At 42.4% G+C, this 22,995-nt stretch overlaps 1 protein-coding gene across 3 annotated transcripts in view; it reads left to right on the forward strand.

Annotated features, from left to right (window-relative positions):
- The window catches only part of PCNT (pericentrin), a 238,201-nt gene that overhangs the window by 16,087 nt on the left and 199,119 nt on the right, over positions 1-22,995 (forward strand). For all 3 annotated transcript variants that reach the window (XM_073577532.1, XM_073577533.1, XM_073577534.1), the window contains exons 3-10: positions 14,467-14,610; positions 16,145-16,309; positions 16,419-18,179; positions 19,207-19,290; positions 19,372-19,518; positions 19,995-21,825; positions 22,732-22,817; positions 22,916-22,995. The exon at positions 22,916-22,995 is cut by the window's right edge and continues 17 nt beyond it. In XM_073577532.1, the coding sequence (XP_073433633.1) occupies positions 14,467-14,610; positions 16,145-16,309; positions 16,419-18,179; positions 19,207-19,290; positions 19,372-19,518; positions 19,995-21,825; positions 22,732-22,817; positions 22,916-22,995 (4,298 nt within the window). The remainder of the gene's footprint in view (positions 1-14,466; positions 14,611-16,144; positions 16,310-16,418; positions 18,180-19,206; positions 19,291-19,371; positions 19,519-19,994; positions 21,826-22,731; positions 22,818-22,915) is intronic.

Genomic DNA, 22,995 nt, shown 5'->3' on the forward strand with positions numbered 1-22,995 from the left:
CTGAGTCGCCAGGGCCTAGCGTCCGGCGAATGGTCCCTGCACCCCGCGGTTTTCTCTCAGATATGCGACCGTTGGGGCACCCCGGATGTCTATCTCATGGCATCTAGGATGAACCACAAGGTGCCGCAGTTCATAGCCAGGTCCAGGGACCCTCTAGCCGTCGCATGCGACGCACTGGTGACTCCGTGGTCCCAGTTTCAACTTCCGTATCTGTTTCCGCCTCTGGCATTGATCCCTCGGGTGGTCAAAAAGATAAAATCGGAAGGCGTACCAGTGATTCTAGTCGCTCCAGATTGGCCAAGACGGCCTTGGTACGCGGAACTGGTCAACATGCTCGCGGACGTTCCCTGGAGGCTTCCGGACCGTCCAGATCTTCTCTCGCAAGGCCCTCTTTACCACGAGAATTCTCAGTCTCTGAGTTTGACGGCATGGCCGTTGAGACCGCAATTCTGAAGGAATCAGGTCTGTCCAGTCAGGTTATTCAAACTATGATCAGAGCCAGGAAACCAGCCTCTTCCCGCATTTACTATAGGTACTGGAAGGCTTTTTTCCGTTGGTGTGATAACAGAGTCTTCCCAATGTCCTTTTCTATCCTGGGGTTTCTTCAGGCTGGGTTAGACGCGGGTCTGTCCCTCAGTACACTCAAGGGCCAGGTTTCCGCTCTCTCTATCCTCTTCCAAAGAGAGCTAGCTTCTCTACCACAGGTCAAGACCTTTCTACAAGGGGTTTCCCACGTGGCTCCTCCTCATCATTCGCCAATAGACCCGTGGGATCTCAACCTCGTCCTTAGCGCGCTCCAGAAGGCGCCGTTCGAGCCTCTCCAGGACATTCCTTTGTCCCTTCTCTCTTGGAAGGTCACCTTTTTGATCGCCATTTCATCCATCAGAAGAGTTTCTGAATTGGCGGCCTTGTCATGTCGTTCCCCTTACCTGATTCTCCATCAGGACAAAGCCGTTCTCAGGCCCGTTCTTTCCTTTCTTCCGAAGGTGGTTTCCGCTTTCCATATCAATAAGGATATCGTCCTTCCTTCCTTTTGTCCGGCTCCATCTCATCCTCTTGAGAAGTCTCTCCACAAACTGGACGTAGTTAGAGCCCTGCGTGTCTATCTTGCCAGGACCTCTTCCTTTCGTCTGTCCGATTCCTTGCTGGTCATCTCTGAAGGTCGCCAGAAGGGCCTTCCGGCTTCCAAATCCACGATCGCTCGCTGGATTCGTTCCACCATTCTAGAAGCGTATCGTCTTCAGGAAAAGCGGCCCCCTCCGGGAGTAAGAGCTCATTCCACCCGGGCTGTGGCGGCTTCGTGGGCTGCTCGTCACCAGGCCTCGGCCATGTAAATTTGCAAGGCTGCAACCTGGTCATCTTTGCACACCTTCACGAGGTTCTACAGGGTTCATACCCAGGCCTCGTCTGATGCTGTGGTTGGTAGGAAGGTTCTGCAGGCGGCGGTGGCTCACCGGCCGACCTAAGCCTTTCAGTTACTTTCGTTCCTTATTGCTGTTCCCACCCTTGGGACTGCTTTGGGACGTCCCATGGTATTCTGTGTCCCCCAATAAGGCGATAAAGAAAGATGGATTTTTGGTTCTTACCGTAAAATCTTTCTTGGAGCCTTCATTGGGGGACACAGCACCCTCCTGGTTTCAGTTGTACCGTGTTGGGTCTTAGAGTCCCTTGTTGGGTTGGTACATATGGTTCGAGTCTTTTCTCGTTGCTTCTCCTACTGCTTTTTCACCAACTGGGGTGCTTGGTGCCTGTCGGTGGGTGTATACTGCCGGGGAGGAGCTAATTTTCTTGTTTTTGCATAGTGTCAGCCTCCTAGCAGCAGCATACACCCATGGTATTCTGTGTCCCCCAATGAAGGCTCCAAGAAAGAGATTTTACAGTAAGAACCAAAAATCCATCTTTTTTATCTTGTTGTGGGTGCATGCAAATTGCCGCGGTCCGGTCCGATGGGTGTGGCTTAGGAGTCTTCTCCCCCCCCCCCCACCTCCTCGGCTTGCTTCACGTAATCTTCGTCTGAATACCACAGACACCGTTGGTTTCCGCACTTGCGCAATGTAAAGGCCCCCGGCGCTTGCGCAGTATGCTTTGCCCAACTGTGGACGAAGCATCTAATCGCTACAGCGCAAGCGCCGGTATTTTCCAGCGCGGTCTATGCCGCGGAAGTCTTCACATGCAGGACACACTTCACATGCTGTGTTGCATTTTTGTGTGCTGGGCGCAGCGCCAAAACTGCACAGCACCAGCAAAATCATACCAGCGCACGGTCAGCATACCCAACGCTAAGTATAGGGTACACTGATCGCATGCAGTCTCATTAGATCCTAGGAGGAGCTGACCGGCGGAGCTAAGCGTCGGCCCTGCGCTGCGCCCAAGAACGCTAGTGTGAAACTAGCCTAATTGGCGGTAATGCTACTGCCGGTAAGAACCACCCGCTCCGGTGTTTTCTCACAATGTCACACAGATGACGGCGCAGGAAACACCATAGGAAGCCGGTAAAACCAAAACAAAAACTCAGCAAATCTGCAAACATTTCTATACCAGCGTTTTAGCTACAAATTTGACTGACTCAATTCAAGTCAATGTGGGTTGAAACGCAAAAAGAACTAACATGCTGCAGAAAAAAATGCACTCCAAATACGCATCAATTTACTGATCATGTGCGCAACACTTGAGGATTGTCATTGAATGAATAAGCTTGCATAAGGATTCCATAGAGGTTTTGGCCCATTTCCGTGCAGAAAAAACGCTGCAAAAACTCACTGTGTGCACATAGCCTAATACTATCACGCTGGAAATTCAATTAGTAGCAGCGCTGCAATAAAAAACACTGGAGGGGTGCTTTAAGGCTGAATACAGATGAGCGTTTGCAAAATTAATTTTTCATGCACAAAATAAACCTTAACACAGTTGCATCTGTATGCCATCGATGTTTAAATTCTGTGTTTTTTTTTATTTTTTTTTTACTTGAGTAATTTGGTAAATGATAGGAAGAGTAATTTGACTTTATATCTTAATACCTGTAATGGTTCAGTCAAAAATGCATTAGTCACCCGTACGTCATCCATCTCTCTTGCACCCAACGACTTATACTGGGTGAGCCCGACTTCAAATATTTTTCAAAGTGGTGCATGCTGCGTTTTTTTTTTCCCATGCCAATTGGTCTGTATGGTGAAAAAGAAAAAAAAAAAAAATTCATGTGCACATTGATGTACCTTCTTGCTGTCTGTATGTACCTATTATTATTATTATTATTATTATTATTATTATTATTATTATTATTATTATTATTATTATTATTATTATTATTATTATTATTATTATTATTATTATTATTATTATTATTATTATTATTATTATATTTTTTTTTTTTTTTTTTTTTTTTTTTTTTTGTCCCTGGTGATCCAGTTTTACATCAATACGCCATCACTCCTGGGACACATTACATGAAGCCCCATCTGTGGATTCTTTTCTTTTCTGTCCTCTTAGATGAATGGGGGTCTGTAGCAATTCTCCATGTCAGATGCCTGGAGCTCTGCTGTCTAGACGACGGCCTTTTACTTTCACTAATGTGCTGCCTGATATTGGCGATGGCTAATGCACAGCGATTGCCTCCACGACATATAGATGTTACATGTGAACTTACTGCTAATTGCATTCTTGGCATTACACTGAGTAAATCTGACTGCAACCGAATAGGCAACTTGTGGATAGTTTTAAAGGGAGCCTGTCACCAGGTTTAGCCGATATGAAATACAGCCATCACCTTTCAGGGCTGATACACAGCATTCTAGAATACTGTATCTGACCCCAACCAGACCTGGAAGAGAAGAAAAATAACTTTTATTATACTCGCCTGCAGGGCGGTCCGGCCCGAGGGGTGTCGCTCTTCTTGGTCCGGCGCCTCCCATATTAATGCGATATCGTCGTCCTCCTTCTTGCTTTGTGTGGCTGACGCGTCCCTGCATCATCCACAGCCTCACCGGCATCGCGCTCCTGCGCAGGTGTATTTCTCTGTCCTGTTGAGAGCAGAGTAAAGCAAGTCAGTGCGCAGGCGCCGGGGCTTTTTGACCTTTTATGGCACCTGCGCACTGCAGTACTGTGCTCATCCCTCAACAGGACAGAGAAGTACGCCTGCGCAGGAGGACGACATCGCATGAAGATGGGAGGCGCTGGACCAAGAAAAGTGACACCCATTGGACTGGACCGCCCCGCAGGTGAGTATAATTTATTTTTCAGTTCTTCCAGGTCAGGTTGGGGGCCGATAAACGGCATTATAGAATATTGTATATCAGCCCTGAAAGGTGATGGTCGTAACTTATATCGACCAAAACTGATGACCGGTTTCCTTTAAAATCCCGTTCATGAGTCTTGTAGTGCAAATTCCATAATAAATCTGCCACTTCTGCACATGGTGTCATTGTTAATGTGACTACTGTTGGCGTTTACTGCAATATGACCTTGCATTAGTAAGAGAAACAAAGTAAATTAGTGGCTGTTGTGATATTTATCTGTGTTTGTCCTGGCACCAGGAAACAAATAAATAAGCTGACTGCACTATGGTTTCCGTAACCTCCTAAGGCCTCTTTCACACTTCCGTTTTTTGTTGTCAGTTAAAATCCGCCAAAATGGCGGAAAGCGGATCCGTTTGTAACTGATGCAAACGGATGCCACCGGACCGTTTTTTTGACGGATCCGTTGAATGCAGAATTTTAAAGCAACCGTTCTCCGAGAGAGGGTTTTTGTTTTTTTTTCCACCGCCAGAAAGGATTTCAGGGTTAAATCCCCGGCTGACTTCCTTTCTCTGGGCATGCGCACTGAAAAATGCGGATCCTACAGCCAAAAAAAGTTGCAGGGTCCGTCCAGACATGCCGGCGGACGCAAACATTTTGGCGGATCCGCAAAAAAAATAGATCCAACGGATGGCCATCCGTCAAGATCCGCCGGTAATGCAACTCAATGGGGGAAAAAAACGGATCCACCAAAAAAAATGGCGGATCCGTTTTTTACAAAAACTAGCGGATTTTGACTGATGGTAAAAAACGGAAGTGTGAAAGAGGCCTTAGAAGTAAATAGAAGTTATGTCCATCATTTTTGTAGTTCAAATCTTCTGTGGCTGCTGGCTGGTGCATATAAGAACATATGTGTTTTATATAGATTTTTTTCTTTTTGGAACATATTTCTTTGCACTAGTATGTATTTCATTGTGTTATACCCAATGCCTTGTTCTCTGCTGGTAACCCACATATGAGCATATTCTAGTTAAATTCATTGCATTACTGCCCTTTGATATCAGCAATTATATTTACAGTGCCTTGCGAAAGTATTCGGCTCCCTGGAACTTTTCAAACTTTTCCCACATATCATGCTTCAAACATAAAGATACCAAATGTAAATTTTTGGTGAAGAATCAACAACAAGTGGGACACAAGTGTGAAGTTGAATGAAATTTATTGGTTATTTTTTAAATTTTTGTGGAAATTCAAAAACTGAAAAGTGGGGCATGCAATATTAATCGGCCCCATTAACATAACCCCTTCACCCCCAAGGGTGGTTTGCACATTCATGACCGGGCCAATTTTTACAATTCTGACCACTGTACCTTTTATGAGGTCATAACTCTGGAACGCTTCTATGGATCCCGGTGATTCTGACATTGTTTTCTCGTGACATATTGTACTATTGTACATTTTGAAAATTTCGCAATTTTCCAACTTTGAATTTTTATGCCCTTAAATCACAGAGATACGGCACACAAAAAACTTGATAACTAACATTTCCCACATGTTTACTTTACATCAGCACAATTTTGGAACCAAAATTTTTTTTTTGTTAGGAAGTTATAAGGGTTAAAAGTTGACCAGCGATTTCTCATTTTTACAACACCATTTTATTTTTAGGACCACATCACATTTGAAGCCACTTTGAGGGGTCTATATGATAGAAAATACCCAAAAGTGACACCATTCTAAAAACTGCACCCCTTAAGGTGCTCAAAACCACATTCAAGAAGTTTATTAATCCTTTAGGTGCGTCACAGGAATTTTTTTGAATATTTAAAAAAAAAATGAACATCTAACTTTTTTTTTCACAAAAAAATACTTCAGGTTCAATTTTTTTTATTTTACCAAGGGTAACAGGAGAAATTAGACTGCAAAAGTTATTGTGCAATTTGTCCTGAGTACGCTGATACCTGATTTGTGGGGGGGGAGCGACTGTTTCGGCGCATGGCAGAGCTCAGAATGGAAGGAGCGCCGTTTGACTTTTTCAATGCAAAATTGGCTGGAATTCAGATCGGACGTCATGTCACGTTTGGAGAGTCCCTGATGTACCTAAACAGTGGAAACCCCCTACAAGTGACCCCATTTTGGAAACTAGACCCCCCAAGGAACTTATCTAGATATGTGGTGAGAACTTTGAACCCACAAGGGCTTTACAGAAGTTTATAACGTACAGCGGTACAATTAAAAAATCATATTTTTTCCACAAAAATGATCTTTTCATCCTCAATTCTTATTTTTCCAAGGGTAACAGCACCCTAAAAGTTATTGTGCAATTTGTCCTGAGTACGCTGATACCCCACATGTGGGGGTAAACCACTATTTGGGCGCATGGCAGAGCTCGGAAGGGAAGCAGCGCCATTTGACGTTTTTGGCTGGAATTGAGATCGGACACCATGTCGCGATTGGAAAACCCCTGATGTACCTAAACAGTGGAAACCCCCCACAAATGACACCATTTTGGAAACTAGACCCCCCCAAGGAACTTATCTAGATGTGTGGTGAGCACTTTGAACCCCCAAGTGCTTCACAGAAGTTTATAACGCCCGGACGTGAAAATAAAAAAATCATTTTTTTCCACAAAAATGATATTTTTGCCCCCAATTTTTTATTTTCCTAAGGGTAACAGGAGAAATTGGACCCCAAAAATTGTTTTGCAGTTTGTCCTGAGTAGGCTGATACCCTACATGTGGGGGTAAAACACTGTTTGGGCGCATGGCAGAGCTTGGAAGGGAAGGAGCACCATATGACTTTTTCAACTCAGAATTGGCTGGAATTGAGATCAGACGCCATGTTGCATTTGGAGAGCCCCTGATGTGCCCAAACAGTGGAAACCCCCAATTCTAACCCCAACACACCCCTAACACTAATCTCAGCCCTAGCCCTAACCCAAGCCTGGAAATAAATACCTTTTTTTTAATTTTATTATTTTTCCCTAACTAAGGGGGTGATAACGGGGGGGTTTGATTTACTATTTATGGCGGTTTTTATGTTTGGCGGCTGTCGCACGCTAAAAGACGCTTTTTATTGTAAAAATAGTTTTTGCATCACCACATATTGAGAGCTATAATTTTTCCGTATTTTGACCCACCGAGTCATGTGAGGTCTTATTTTTTGCGGGACGAGTTGACGTTTTTATTGGTACCATTTTCGGGCACGTGACATTTTTTGATCGCTTTTTATTCCGATTTTTGGGACGCAGAATGAACAAAAACCAGCGTTTCATGAATTTCTTTTGGGGGAGTGCGTTTACACCATTCCGCGTGCGGTAAAATTGATAACGGTTTTATTCTTCGGGTCAGTACGGTTACAGCGATACCTCATATAGGTCGTTTTTTTATGTTTTGTCGGTTTTATGCAATGAAAACTATTTTATATAAATAAAAAATTATTTTTGCATCGCTTTATTCTGCGAGCTATAAGTTTTTTATTTTTTCGCTGATGATGCTGTGTGGCGGCTCGTTGTTTGCGGGACAAGATGACGTTTTCAGCGGTACCATGGATATTTATATGCGTCTTTTTGATCGCGCGTTATTACACTTTTTGTTTGGCGGTATGATAATAAATCATTATTTTTTGCTTCGTTTTTTATTTTTTAAGGGGTTCGCTAAAGGGGTTAACTAATGGGACAGTTTTATATGGCGGGTCGTTACGGACGCGGCGCTACCTAATATGTGTACTTTTATTGTTTTGGTTTTTTTATTTTCAAAAAATGAATTTATTGGGGAATATTTTTTTTTTTTTTTTTTTTTTTCCAATTATTTTTACACTTTTTTTTATTTTTTATTTTTTTTTTTACTTTATTACATAGTCCCAGGTGGGACATCACTGTCCTGTGACAGATCGCTGTGACAGATCAGCGATCTGTCACAGGCAGTGCAGAAGGCTTCCTCCAGGCCCCCGAAGGCCCCCGTCGCCATCTTGGATTCGGGGGCCTGGAGGAAAGGAGCCCCCCGAAGCAGCGCTGCACATTGCGCTGCCGTGGGGGGCTCAGGGAAGCACGGAGGGAGCCCCCTCCCTGCCGATGCTTCCCTTTAACTCCCGGTACACCGCGATCATGTTTGATCGTGGTGTGCAAGGGGTTAACGTGTCGGGTGCCAGCTGTGATAATCAGCTGACACCTGGCCGCGATCAGCGGCGCTCACCACGTGGGCGCCGCTGATCGCAGTAGACGTACTATCCCGTCCATGGGCATAGGTGCCCGGGTCCCATGGACGGAATAGTACGTCGGATGTCAGGAAGGGGTTAATACTTTGCGCCACCTTTTGCTGCGATTATAGCTGCAAGTCGCTTGGGGTATGTCTCTATCAGTTTTGTACATCAAGAGGCTGAAATTCTTGCCCATTCTTCCTTGGCAAACAGCTCGAGCTCAGTGAGGTTTGATGAAGATCGTTTGTGAACAGCAGTTTTCAGCTCTTTCCACAGATTCTCAATTGGATTCAGGTCTGGACTTTGACTTGGCCATTCTAACACCTGGATATGTTTATTTGTGAACCATTCCATTGTAGATTTTGCTTTGTTTGGGATCATTATCTTGTTGGAAGACAAATCTCCGTCCCTGGTCTTTTGCATACTCCAACAGGTTTTCTTCAATAATGGTCCTGTAGTTGGCCCCTTCCAACTTCCCATCAATTTTAACCATCTTCCCTGTGCCTGCTGAAGAAAAGCAGACCCAAACCATGATGCTGTCACCACCATGTTTGACAGTGGGGATGGTATGTTCAGGGTGATGAGCTGTTGCCTTTATGCCAAACATATCGTTTGGCATTGTTGCCAAAAAGTTCGTTTTTTTTTTTTTTTTTTTGTTACATCTGACCAGAGCACCTTCTTCCACATGTTTGGTGTGTCTCCCAGGTGGCTTGTTGCAAACGTTAAATGACACTTTTTATGGATATCTTTGAGAAATGGCTTTCTTTTTGCCACTCTTCCATAAAGGCCAGATTTGTGCAGTGTACGACTGATTATTGTCCTATGGACAGACTGTCCCACCTCAGCTGTAGATCTCTATAGTTCATCCAGAGTGATCATGGGTCTCTTGGCTGCATCTATGATCAGTCTTCTCCTTGTTTGAGATGACAGTTTAGAGGGACGGCCGGGTCTTGGTAGATTTGCAGTGGTATGATACTCCTTCCATTTCAATATGATCGCTTGCACAGTGCTCCTTGGGATGTTTAAAGTTTTGGAAATCATTTTGTATTTAAATCCGGCTTTAAACTTCTCTGCAACAGTATCACAGACCTGCCTGTTGTGCTCCTTGGTCTTCATCATGCTCTGTGTGCTTAAAACAGAACCCTGAGACTATCACAGAGCAGGTGCATTTATACGGAGACTTGATTACACACAGATGGATTATATTTATCATCATTGGTCATTTAGGACAACATTCGATCATTCAGAAATCCACAATGAACTTCTGAAGTGAGTTTGCTGCCCCACTGTTCAGTTTTTGAATTGCATCAAAAATTTAAAATGTAAAATGGCCAATTAATTTTGTTCAACTTCACAATTGTGTTTCATTTGTTTCTTCACCATTTGTTATCTTTATGTTTGAAGCATGATATGTGGGGAAAAGGTTGAAAAGTTCCAGGGGGCCGAATACTTTGCAAGGCACTGTATGCACATTGCATCTTGTAGATTCTTTGTACAGCTCTGACAAAAATAGAGACGACTGCAGCGTTTTATAAAAATCAGTTTCTCTACATGTCTGACAGGAATTCCGTTCCAGTGTCAGTTGAATTCCAGCCAGAGTATACCTCATTCTACTTAATGTGCTTCTGATTAGGTGATCACCTTAACCAAATCTTATTTAATAAAGGAAAGTATTAAAAAACCTCTGCTGTGGTCTTCACAATCCTCTTACAATAGGACAAGCTGGATGGCAAAACAAGTGCTAGTAATATCTCAAAAGTAATAGGAATGAAAAAATAACTTAACCATGCCGAAGAAGTTGAAAAAAGTTTTGAGTGAGGGAAAAGGGCTCAATTCTGGCTTTACTAGCACAGGGATACAGTGAGTGTCATGTTACCTCGAGGCATCCTTAAAATTTTTAAGACTGAAGTCCATTACAACAAGGTCAAGCCGCAGACATTGGGGACAACAAAGCTACATGCCGACAGAGGGCGAAAACGACTCTCCACTGAACGGGATGACAGTCATCTTATTCGAATGTCACTCAGCAGCTGCAGGATGACATCAAGTTACCTACATAAGGAATGGCAGCTGGGGTGAAGTGCACAGCAAGAACAGTTTAACAGGCTCCTAGAGACAGGGCTCAAGTCATGTAAAGCTAGAAAAATATTCTTTCATCAATAAGAAGCAAAGGAGAGCCAGGCTGAAGTTTGCCGAGGACCATAAGGATTAGACCATAGAGGACTTTAGTAAGGTAGTCTTCTCTGAGGAGTCTAATTTTCAGCTTTGCCCAACACCTGGTCGTCTAATGGTTAGACGGAGACCTGGAGAGGCGTACAAGGCACAGTGTCTTGCACTCACTGTGAAACTTAGTGGAGGATCGGTGATGATCTGGGGATGCTTCAGCAAGGCTGGAATTGGGCAGGTTAATCTTTGCGAAGGACATATGAAATCGAGCCGCTCACAAGGTTATTCTGGATAAACAGTTGATTCCTTCTGCTCAGGCAATGTTCCCCAACTCTGAGGACTGTGGTGTGTTTTTTTTTTTTTTTTTTTTTTTTTTTTTGTGCTTTTGACCATTTCTTATTTTCTGAAAATAAATATAAAATTTATTGCTTGGAAATTCAAAGGCATGTCAGTAGTTTATAGAATAAAAGAGCAATTTACATTTTACTCAAATTTACCTATAAAGAGAAATCGGACAAACGCAGTGATCTCTTAATTTTTGCCACAGCTGTATGTATGTGTTTATGTACATAAATATAATTGCGGATAGTGAAGTGCACTGCATGTAAGCGGATTGCACCCATACATGGGTTACCAGCAGAAAAAAGTCATGGCATATGAACTGATCTGATGTATATAGAGCAGCTTGTCTGATATACGCCCACCCAAACGTGCGTTTTGGCATACCTTTGTCCATCTATTAGTCTTATTATGGTTATTCTATTTTTTTTTTTATCTGATATGTGCCTCTTTTTTACTTTGTTGTTTACCAACTGTTAGACACTTTGATTATTTTTATTACTTTGCTGCAGTAGTTCTTCAGTGCCCAGTTCATGTTCCCTTAAAAGCTGTTTTCAACTGCTGCTCAGCAAGATCCTTACAGTTCTTCATCTGTTGGAGTTACATGATCAGGAGAAGAGGCCCAGGCAGAGAAAGTTGTATTCTGAGCACATTGTACAGATCTTGCTGAGCACCAGTTGAAAGCGGCTTCTAAAGGAGCATGAGATGGGCATTTAATCACCACTCCAGCAAATTGGGGAAAGGAGGAATATTAAAACATTGCAATACCTAGGGAAGGGGGTAAATATATACCGTACAAAAAGTCGTCCCTGAACAATTTTTTTTTTTTCTTTTTTCCAGTAGATTAAGTGACTGCAAAAGTTGTGGTTTGTTTAAAAAAAAAAAAAAAATAAAAAAAAAATAAATTTTTTTTTTTTTGAGGGATGACACTTTTTTTTTTTTTTTGTAGGTTTCCTACAGTTGCCTAGTAGAATCAAAAGTATGGGCCGCTTTACTTGAGCAGTGCCAACTTTCTATTACTTGAACAGCTCCTTTTCTAAGTGGGAGAGATTCAGGTAATGGAGATCAGTGAGTTTTGCCACGGCATCTTGCTGACTCTATACAAATGCTTTTTACTGTAGTAATTTTACATTCAATGCTGAAAAACTTCTACCACGACAATATAAGGCTTACAGTGCCTACAAGTAGTATTCAACCCCCCCTGCAGATTTAGCAGGTTTACACATTTCGGAATTAACTTGGCATTGTGACATTTGGACTGTAGATCAGCCTGGAAGTGTGAAATGTACTGCAGCAAAAAAGAATGTTATTTCTTTGTTTAATTTTTTTTAAATTGTGAAAAGTTTATTCAGAGGGTCATTTATTATTCAACCCCTCAAACCACCAGAATTCTGTTTGGTTCCCCTAAAGTATTAAGAAGTATTTCAGGCACAAAGAACAATGAGCTTCACATGTTTGGATTAATTATCTCTTTTTCCAGCCTTTTCTGACTATTTAAGACCCTCCCCAAACTTGTGAACAGCACTCATACATGGTCAACATGGGAAAGACAAAGGAGCATTCCAAGGCCATCAGAGACAAGATCGTGGAGGGTCACAAGGCTGGCAAGGGGTACAAAACCCTTTCCAAGGAGTTGGGCCTACCTGTTTCCACTGTTGGGAGCATCATCCGGAAGTGGAAGGCTTATGGAACTACTGTTAGCCTTCCACGGCCTGGACAGCCTTTGAAAGTTTCCTCCCGTGCCGAGGCCAGGCTTGTCCGAAGATTCAAGGCTAACCCAAGGACAACAAGGAAGGAGCTCCGGGAAGATCTCATGGCAGTGGGGACATTGGTTTCAGTCAACACCATAAGTAACGTACTCCACCGCAATGGTCTCCGTTCCAGACGAGCCCGTAAGGTACCTTTACTTTCAAAGCGTCATGTCAAGGCTCGTCTACAGTTTGCTCATGATCACTTGGAGGACTCTGAGACAGACTGGTTCAAGGTTCTCTGGTCTGATGAGATCGAGATCTTTGGTGCCAACCACACACGTAACATTTGGAGACTGGATGGCACTGCATACGACCCCAAGAATACCATCCCTACAGTCAAGCATGGTTGTGGCAGCATCATGCTGTGGGGCTGTTTCTCAGCCAAGGGGCCTGGCCATCTGGTCCGCATCCATGGGAAGATGGATAGCACGGCCTACCTGGAGATTTTGGCCAAGAACCTCCGCTCCTCCATCAAGGATCTTAAGATGGGTCATCATTTCATCTTCCAACAAGACAACGACCCAAAGCACACAGCCAAGAAAACAAAGGCCTGGTTCAAGAGGGAAAAAATCAAGGTGTTGGAGTGGCCTAGTCAGTCTCCTGACCTTAACCCAATTGAAAACTTGTGGATGGAGCTCAAGATTAAAGTCCACATGAGACACCCAAAGAACCTAGATAACTTGGAGAAGATCTGCATGGAGGAGTGGGCCAAGATAACTCCAGAGACCTGTGCCGGCCTGATCAGGTTTTATAAAAGACGATTATTAGCTGTAATTGCAAACAAGGGTTATTCCACAAAATATTAAACCTAGGGGTTGAATAATAATTGACCCACACTTTTATGTTTAAAATGTATTAAAATTTAACTGAGCAGCATAACTTTTTGGTTTGTAAGATTTATGCATCTGTTAATAAATCCTGCTCTTGTGTGAAGTTTGAAGGCTCTAACTTATTTGCATCTTATCAAACCTGCTAAATCTGCAGGGGGTTGAATACTACTTGTAGGCACTGTAGTTTGTTGTGGGACAGGTTGTAGTGTTGAATAACACTATTCCTTTTACCGTACTTGAGTATCACAGTAGAAAAACACATTTCCACCTTGTTTTGTGTTGTCCAGCATTCATTATGCTGTAAAAAATCGCCTGGCCAAAAAAGAGCAAAAAAACAACTTTTTTTTTTTTTGTAGGTGTTTTTAGTGTGCCTAAAATTGTATTCTTATTTTTTTTGTCTTTGTTTTTATATGAGCTAATACTGTAATATTGCGATATAGATAGAGAGAGATATATATATTAAAAAAAAAAAATTCTCCTATGAAGCCTATCCACAGGACCACAACTGCAGCATTTGTGGGGGTTTAACAGGCCACTGACTGCCACGACATCCGATTTGGCACCTTGTAGTTGCTTCACAGGGGTGTATTAGGGGGAGCCATGTGAGGTAGTCTTCGACCCGCCAATTTAAATACTTTTGGCAGATTGGTTGCACCAGTCGTTGGTAGGTGTAGGCAGATGCCAGCTGTGTTACACAGTGGGCGTCTTACCAGGTACAGAACGGGCTCCGTTCCTGCGCCTTAGGGCAGCAACTGAGACACAGTACAGGACCAGGGGAGGGTAAATCGTTTGACTATTCAATTTATTTTGCTCAGGATTAGCAGTTTTTGGCACTTATTATAGTTGTCGTTTTTATTATTATTATTATTATTATTATTATTATTATTATTATTATTATTATTATTATTATTATTATTATTATTATTATTATTATTATTATTATTATTTTTATAGCCAAAGCAAATGACTGTTAGTGATTGGGAAGAAAGCATAACTCAATCCAGTAACGAGCAAAAAGCTCTGAGTGGGAAGGAAGTAGAACTCGAGACTCTAAGCCTGTCCAGTAGGATTCACGCCATTCAAAGTCATCTGCAAAACGTGAGTATTGCAACAATTACACGTCTTCTGCCTGTCTGTTTCCAAAGAACTACAGGCGTTGTAAATGTCTGCTATCTGCGGCTTTGCCCTCCACAAGCATCTTGCAAACTTTCAGCACCAACGCATTATGGAAGTGGTGCGTTAAGTAATTTAGCAGTTGACGAGCCATGCTTGATCAGAGTAGAGGTGCACAGACACTTGCAGCTCTGACTCTTTAAAATGCAGTTTTCTAACTGGATATAACTTAGAAGCGCCCATCACTGCGCTCTTCTAGATGTGAGCCGCAGCCTCATTGCAACTTTACCAATTGCTCTTTAAAGGGAACGTGTCACCTGAAAATAAGCTCTATTAACCTGCAGATATGGTGTTAATCTGCAGCTAATAGCATTATTAACCTGCTCGGCACCCACACTTAGCCGAACTCTGCCACGAGAAAATTAACTTTATTCCCCCCGACAGCGTTTCGGTTTCAGTCACGGTGGTGGCGCCAGCACAGGTTCAGGGCGGTGATGGAACCTGCACCAGCACCACCAACGTGACTGAAACCAGAACGCTGTTGGGGAAAATAAAGTTTGTTTTCTAGTGGCAGAGTTCGGCTAAGTGTGTGTGCCGAACAACAGGTTAATAATGCTATAAGCAGCAGACTAAACTGGGGTCAACAGGTTAATGGCATTTTTTTTTTCTGGTGATGGTCCCTTTAAAGGGAATCTGTCATCTCATTTTTGGCCTATGAGCTGCGGCCACCGCTATCTGGGGCTTATCTACAGCATTCTGTAGTGCTGTAGATAAGCCCCAATGTAACCTGAAATATAAGAAAAATGAGATGGATTATACTCACCTGGGGGCATGGTCCAATGCGGTGGGTGTCGTGGTCCTGTCTGGCGTCTCCCGTCTTCTAGAGATGACATCCTACTTCTTACTACTTCCGTGGCTCCTGCGCAGGCGTACTTTACCTGCCCTGTTGAGGGCAGAGTAATGTACTGCAGTGCGCAGACGCGGGACCTCTCTGACCTTTCCCTGTGCCTTGCAGTACTCTGCTCTGCCCTGAATAGGGCAGATAAAGTACGCCTGCGCAGGAGCCGCGGCAGAACTAAGGAGGAGGACATCATTGCTAGAAGATGGGAGGCTCCGGACCGTGACACCCATCAGACCGGACCCCCGGGTGAGTATAATCTAACTCGCTTTTCTTTCAGATTACATCGGGGGCTTATCTACAGCATTACAGAATGCTGTAGATAAGCCTCTAATGTCGGTGGCCGCATCTCAGCCCAAAAATGAGGTAACAGATTCACTTTTAAGTAGGCATGATGTCCAATGTGCTTCACTAATGTTTTTCAGTTTTAATACAAAAACTGTTTCTTTGATCAAAAATTCTACAAACTGTAGAAAATGTCCCTAGAACCTTCAAGAGAAAAAAAAAATGTAGTTGACCTGAAACGTGATGGTTTTGCTTTGTGTATGTAACGTAACTAATGCTTGCTAATATGTTGTCATATGATAGTTTCTTTTTTTTTTTTTTTTTTTTTCTTTTAAGGCAAGTAAAGTTTTAAAAGGAGAAGGTCCAGGAAAAACGGAGCTATATGAAGCCGAGCTACAGTTGTCTCTACTCCGGAGAAGCTTCATGAGCCAGGCAGAGCGCATGAGCCAATTAGACCAACAGGCCCAAGAACTGGAAATGGAGTTGGAACACTCTCGGATGGTAAAAGTTCTTCTTTAGTCAGGCAAAAACTGCCACTGTGTCATTAATATCACATTTGCAGGCAGTGACCCTTCACATGTCATTTAATGACCATTTTCTTTTCTTCCAGAAAACTAAAGAAAATGAGAATCAAATGGAAAAACGTGATCTTTTGATGAAGGAGCAACAGTCAAGACTTGAGTTCTTGCAAGAAAAGCTGGAAAAGTCTGAAAATTCTGTGTCCATCTTGCAACAAGAACTTTTCAGCAGAAATCCGGAAATGACGCAGCCTAAACAAGAGATTTCCATTCAAACAGAATCCTTATTGACCAGTATTGGAAGTGACCTTGGAGGTGGTGGAGATTCCACACTTAAAGCCAATGAAATGGACACAGCAACTCTAGCTACTCTTATTGTTGAGTTAAAAGAAAGACTTGCAGAATCAGAAACTCTTCGGGAAAGTTTACGCACAAAGATTAAAGAACAAATGCTTGCATTCGAAGTGGAAAGATCTTCCTGGGAACAAAAGCACAATGACATGGTAACAGATCTTGCTCTGAAATTGCAACAAGCAGAACAGAACGTAGCTCAAGAGAAACATGAGAGAGACCATCTGAACCAAGAGCTTCGTGATCTTAAAAATAATTTGAGATTAAAAGCTGAAAGCAGTGAAGCCATAAAACAGCAGCATGACAGATGCCTACAGATGTATGATATGAAGCTACGCAGCCTTGAAGAAGATAATACTAACCTAAACCAACAGTCATTCAGTACCTGGAAACTTCAGGACTCGGAAGACTGTTTTCAAGAGATACTTGATGTAAAGAAAACAGGTCAAGATTCTAGAGTTGATCATTTTAGACATGAGTTAGAAGACCTTAAAAAAAACCTGAGCAAGGTTAAAGCCAGAAAAGAACTTGAGGATTCAAAGGCAGTTGAGCTTGACCAAGCAGAAGATGAAGTTGCTGCACCAGCGTTGACTTCACTGGACAAATACTTGATCCCAAACCAGATGTTTGACAATGGCCAAGAAGACTCGATTGAACACAGCAAGTTTGAGCTTGATAGTGACTTTATACTGGATCAAAGTATGAACTCTACCATGGGAGGAAATATTAATATACTTTCTTCTCCAATGCCCATTACTGGTGTCCTAGCAGGTGGTCTTACCTTGGGAACTCTTCTAGACCCAGAGTCCTTCGCTGTCTATCTTTCCAGCAATACTAAGCCTAGTGAAAATGCTGAGCGTAGCCCTGAGCTTGTAGAAGATTTGAGTCAGAAATGCTCAGCTTTAATGGAGAGGCTTCATGACAAAGAAGAACAGTTACAAAAGAGCTCTGAGGCTCTGGCTGAAGCTTTACAGAAGTGGAGAGACGTGACGGCCGAGCTTGTGGATACTAAACTAGAAATGGAAAAAGTATTTAAGAAAGGGTGTTCTGAAGAACAGCTGAGAATGGTAGAGGAAATAACATCTGAGAGGGATGATCTAAGAAAACGGATAATTGAGCAAGAACAACTCCTGAAAGAGGTCCAAGAGCAAAAATCTATGAAGGATGAATATTTATCACTACTTACAGAAGAGAAATCTAAGTTAGAGAATAGGCTGTCCATAGTAGACAAAGAACTGGAGAACACAGTTGAGTTGTGTAAAAATTTAGAGATGCGCAATCATAACCTGGACCAGAATTTGCAGAATTTAGAAACTGCCCGGGAGTCTGACCGTCAAGAATTTGATAATAAACTTAACTCCAAAGGTGTAGAGCAACAGCTACTAGAAGACGCAATAAGAGAAAAGGAAACCGAGTTTTATCAGAGGGAGGAGAACCTGCGTGAGGAAATGAGCTTACTAAGGCGAGAGAAGGAGCAGCTAGAAAACAAGCTGCAACAAGAGGTAGGTAGAATGTTACAATGTGCTCTTGAAGTCATTTCTACATTTTAGAAACATAGCAGCCAATCATGAAAGCTGGCGTTCTGTACACCAATCTTGATGCAGAGTTTCCTGGATGTGCCAGAGACAGAATTGTACTCCAGTCATGGAATGGCACCATTCATTTAAGCTTTTGTGACAGTAAAAAGCCTTTGAAAACATTTTCTTATATCGTGAAGCTGCACTAAAATTGTGACTTTTTGTTTCCTCGCACCACTTTCATCTAGCTCTGAAAAAGTGGGTGGGATGGGTGCATGAAATCCCCCTTCACATCAAATTCACGATCAGTGGCGGCGTTCCCGGTGCCACAATCTTACTCCGATAAGATTAGGGTGAGGTGCACGTGACTTTTCAAAAACAGTGTGTTCATTAAGAGGTGTGCCACCTAATTTGAGCTTGGCAAGATGTAGTGACAGAGATCCTGATTCCAGTGATACCACTTACTGGGCTGCTTGTTTTTAAGTTAGATAATTTTCTATTGATTAAAATAGTGAATTTTTTTTTTTTTATCAATAGCGGTCAAGTAAAACTTCTGCCATGTAGTCTTTCATACTCATGAGCTGTGTATAAACTCACACCACTGGCAGGTCTCTGTATATACTACACATAGACAATCAGTGGGGTTACGAGGGGCTCAGCATTAGAGTACTGCTACATCTGGAGCATATAAAATAGGTATTTTATCTAAACTGAAGCAAGTAGCACTTTAAGCGACACATAGCTGGAATCAGGGTATCGCCCCCATAACATTCTGCTCTCGGATAAGGTACCGGTAGTAAAAACTTGATGACCAATTCCCTTTAAAAATGGGTTGTTCGGTAGCGGACAAGCACTTTTAACTGTAGTCTGTCCACGGGTTGTGTCTGATGTTGGTCAGAACTTGAAAGGGCGTGAGCTGCAGACACAGGACAGACTTGCTGTTCCTGGATATGATGCAAATTTTTTTTTTGCTTTTGTAAATACTGAAACTTTGCATCCCAATGCGCTTCAGGTTAATCGTCTGAATGCAGAATTTGAAAAAAGGATGGATGTTTCTGGAGAGAGCTGGAGGGAGCAGATTGCTGCACTGAATCAGGTAATTGCTGCCGAATAGTAATCAGGACACTCAAGTTTCTGTTTAGCTAAACTAAAGCTTCAATAACCTTGTCCACTGCAGGCTCATGAAAGCCAAATTACCCTTCTACAATCCAATTGTGAAGATCTGCAAAAGGTTTGTTCTGACCTGAAAACGGAGAAACAGAAATTGGAGGAACTTGAGCAACAGCTAGAGAAGGCGCATAGCATAGAGATGGCACAGACCCAGGTTTGCTACTGCTGGACATTAGATAGGAGGTTTTATTATATATTGTTTTTCATATTGTTGTGTTGAAATCTAACTTGTTAACCCTTATAAAGTAAAGATTGAGTCCCCTAATTGATCAAGTGCTTCCTCAGTGACGATGTGGGAGATTTAGCAGTTTTAGGTCAAGTTCACACTAATTTTCGGTCCGAACGCTGTCCATTTTAAGCTATTTTTGTACCAAGCCGGCTTTCCTTGGTGACCCTGGTTATGTTCAAATTGAGTCTCATTTTTGTCATAAAATAAAGTACCATCAGCGTGGTACCCTGGCTATATTATCACTAAAAAGTATTAGCAGGGAACCTAGACTTCATTTGTGTCAAGTGAGGTTTGTTCTAGCGGGGTGTGATCTTCGCTTGATCCGCTCACCTATGGTAGTGGTGTTGTGTGTGTGGTGTTTTTTTTTTTTTTTTAATTTATTTAGTATTCTCTCTTTGCAGTCAGCACATAATGTAGAAATGGAGGCCATGCGTCTAAGTCTGAACAACCTGCACACCGCACACCTTGAACTAAGTCAGTCGAACCTACTGAAAGAGAAGGAGAATGCCTTGCTCCAGCTTCGTGATCAGCTGAACAACAAGTGGTCACAAGACCTAGCGATCCTTCAGAGCAAGAATCAGTTTGAAGTGGAGCATTTGCGTGAAGTGCATAGACAGGCACTCGAGAGTTTACGAGAGGAGCTTTCAAAGGAAATCTCACGTCAGGAACACTTGAAAGAGATTGAGCTTCTAAAGGAAAATCACGCAACAGAAGACTTAGAATTGGAAGAAAGATACAAAAAAGAGCTTGAGTCTATGCAGAAGATGTGCGAGGAGCAGAGAGTGGAATTTGAGAGAAAGTCAGAAGAACTTCGATTAATGGAAGAAGAAAGTTTAGTTAAGTTGTCAAGCTTACAGGAACTACATATTCTGGAGAAAGAAGAAATGCTAAATTTGCATCTAGAGGAAAGAAACCGGTGGGAAGTAAAGCAAGATGAACTTTCCCAACAACTCAAAGTTTCTTTGGAGGGAAGTGATCTGTGTGGAAAGGAGGTGTTAAATTTGGAAGAACAAAATGCTAAAGGGAGGACAGAAATGAAAGAAACGAACTCTAAACAGTTGGAAGAGATTGAACAGGTGCAGAATGAGCTTTCAACTGCATTGAAGCAAAATGAAGAACTCGCAAGACAAATTGAGTCTCTTTCTGAGAGACGTGCAGTGGAAGAATCAAAATTACGAGATCATAAGGATTTAGAAACCCTGGATCATGATCATTGTAGTGAAAGTCAAGAAAACAAACCTTTCCAGGAGCTTGAACAAATAAAGCAGGAGCTGTCACGGATGACCGAGCTACATTCACATCAGACTGATCAGCTTCAGCAGAAACACTCCGATGAGATACTGCACTTACAGGATAGTCATTCCAAGGAAATAACTGAACTTCAGGATCTTCTTGCCCTGGAAAAACAAGAGTGGGGAAGGCAGCTAGAAGAACTTGCAAAGAAAATGTTGCAGCTTCAAATGCAATGTGAAAATCTTGAGAATAACCATCTCCAGGAGAAAAATGAGTGGGAGAAGAAGACTGAACAGCAGTCAGAAATTTTGAAAAGATTGAACAAAGAAACTGTACAGCTTCAGGATGAACATTCAAAAGCCATAAAGCAACTACAAGAGAAACTTGACAAGGAAATTGAAGAAATACAAGAACGTCATATCCTGGAAAAGGAGGATTGGGAAAAGCAGCGAGACCAACATTCTCAGGAATTGGATCTCCTGGTCAATCAGCATTCGCAAGAGTTGAAACGTATCGGAGAGGAACTATTACAGAACTCCTTAGAGAAACAAGAAGAACATGCCAAGCAGTTAGAACAAATTCAAGAAGAATGTGCAAAGCAAATACTAGAGTTACAACAGCAGCATCTCGTCGAGATCCAGAAAATGAATGATCTTTATATGCAAGAGAATCCAGATTGGAAGAAACAAGCTAACCAATATTTCCAGCAGATGCAAAGTAGCAAACCTCTGCAGGAGACTGCCCCCCAAGACTCAAGTACACACCAAGAGCTGCTTAAAAATGGTATTTGTCTGATCGAGGAGATTCATGCAAAAGAAAATATTGTATTGGAGCAATGCAAACAGCATAGCGAACAATTATACCACGTAGGAAATCTGAATCCTCAAGAAGATTTCTCTGAGCTGATGGAGGAACACTATGTACAAGGGCTACAGGATCAGCAAGGGAAGCAGATGGAGGCTAGTGACCTGAGCGAGTCCAGTCACCAGCAACATAAGGGTAAAGTATTAGCTATGACCAGAGCTCTGATCGCTGCACTTAGCATTTCTTACACACTATATACTCCTAGCTCTTTGATGTCACCAGTTACATAGAATCCAGGTCCGTTTCTGTATAAAGGAGTGTCTCCGCTAATAACTCTGGATAAGTAATAAATATTGGATCAGTACAGGTTCAATATTTGAAATCTCCATTAAATGGAATAGGAAAATGTGGCATCTACCATATTTTACTATCTATAAGGTGCACCCCAAATTTTGAGGAGGATTATGGAGGGGGAAATGCTGTCAAAAGGGGTTTTGCTTTATAGTCCGAATTGGCAGCAGTGGTGGAGGTGGGTCCCAGGAGGCAGTCGCCACTGCCGGAAGCCGGCGTCGGCAGGAGTGGGTTAATGCTGCGAGCCCTGGGCTGGGAGGAGGGGTTGTCTTGGCAGTGGGCTTCATGAGGATGGCAGTGCAGGCAGCAGCGGAGTCCCCGCTCTACACATTCCTCTCCTGGTGGTGGGCCTCAGGAAAAAATGGCCGCCAGAGGCTGTACATGTGCAGATTAAGATCTCTGCTCGTGATTGCATACACAAGGACCTCAATTCCACGTGAAAAAACAAAATTGCAGCATGTGCTCTTGTGGTCTGATTTATGTACCAAACTAGTGCATGTAAACAGCTGGTTGCACCTGCACCCGTTTACAATGCAGATAGGTACCTGCAGCCAGTTATTTTGGCAATATACGGCTGCGACTGAACCAATAAATTTAGCGACCCATCTGACCATAGCCGAAGATGGAGGGTTTGGCAATGCAGTGTTAATAATCGCTGTAGCACTAATTGAGTTGAATATTATTCTTTTATAGATGTGGGTTTCTCCAGTGTAAAAAAAAAAAAATTATTTATTTTTAATTATATAATAGCATTTCTACCCGAAGCTAATGAAGATCTGGCCCAGGTCTATCCTCAACAGGCGAATGAAATACTGGATGAATATGTTCAGAGCCAGGTATTAAAGTCAAAGTAATTCTAGTTTTCCACGATGTACATGTATTTTCTTTTTATAACCTCAATTTTTTTTTTTTTTTTTCAACAAACATATTGCAGATTAATTATAGTGATCTCAAAATCAAGTCCAGTGAAGAAATCCAACTTCTATGGTCTCAGGTTGACGGGTCCAGAGCAAG

Source organism: Dendrobates tinctorius, unplaced genomic scaffold (assembly GCF_039654945.1).
Source record: "Dendrobates tinctorius isolate UK_male_01 unplaced genomic scaffold, ASM3965494v1 ptg000056l, whole genome shotgun sequence".
Taxonomy (NCBI): domain Eukaryota; kingdom Metazoa; phylum Chordata; class Amphibia; order Anura; family Dendrobatidae; genus Dendrobates; species Dendrobates tinctorius.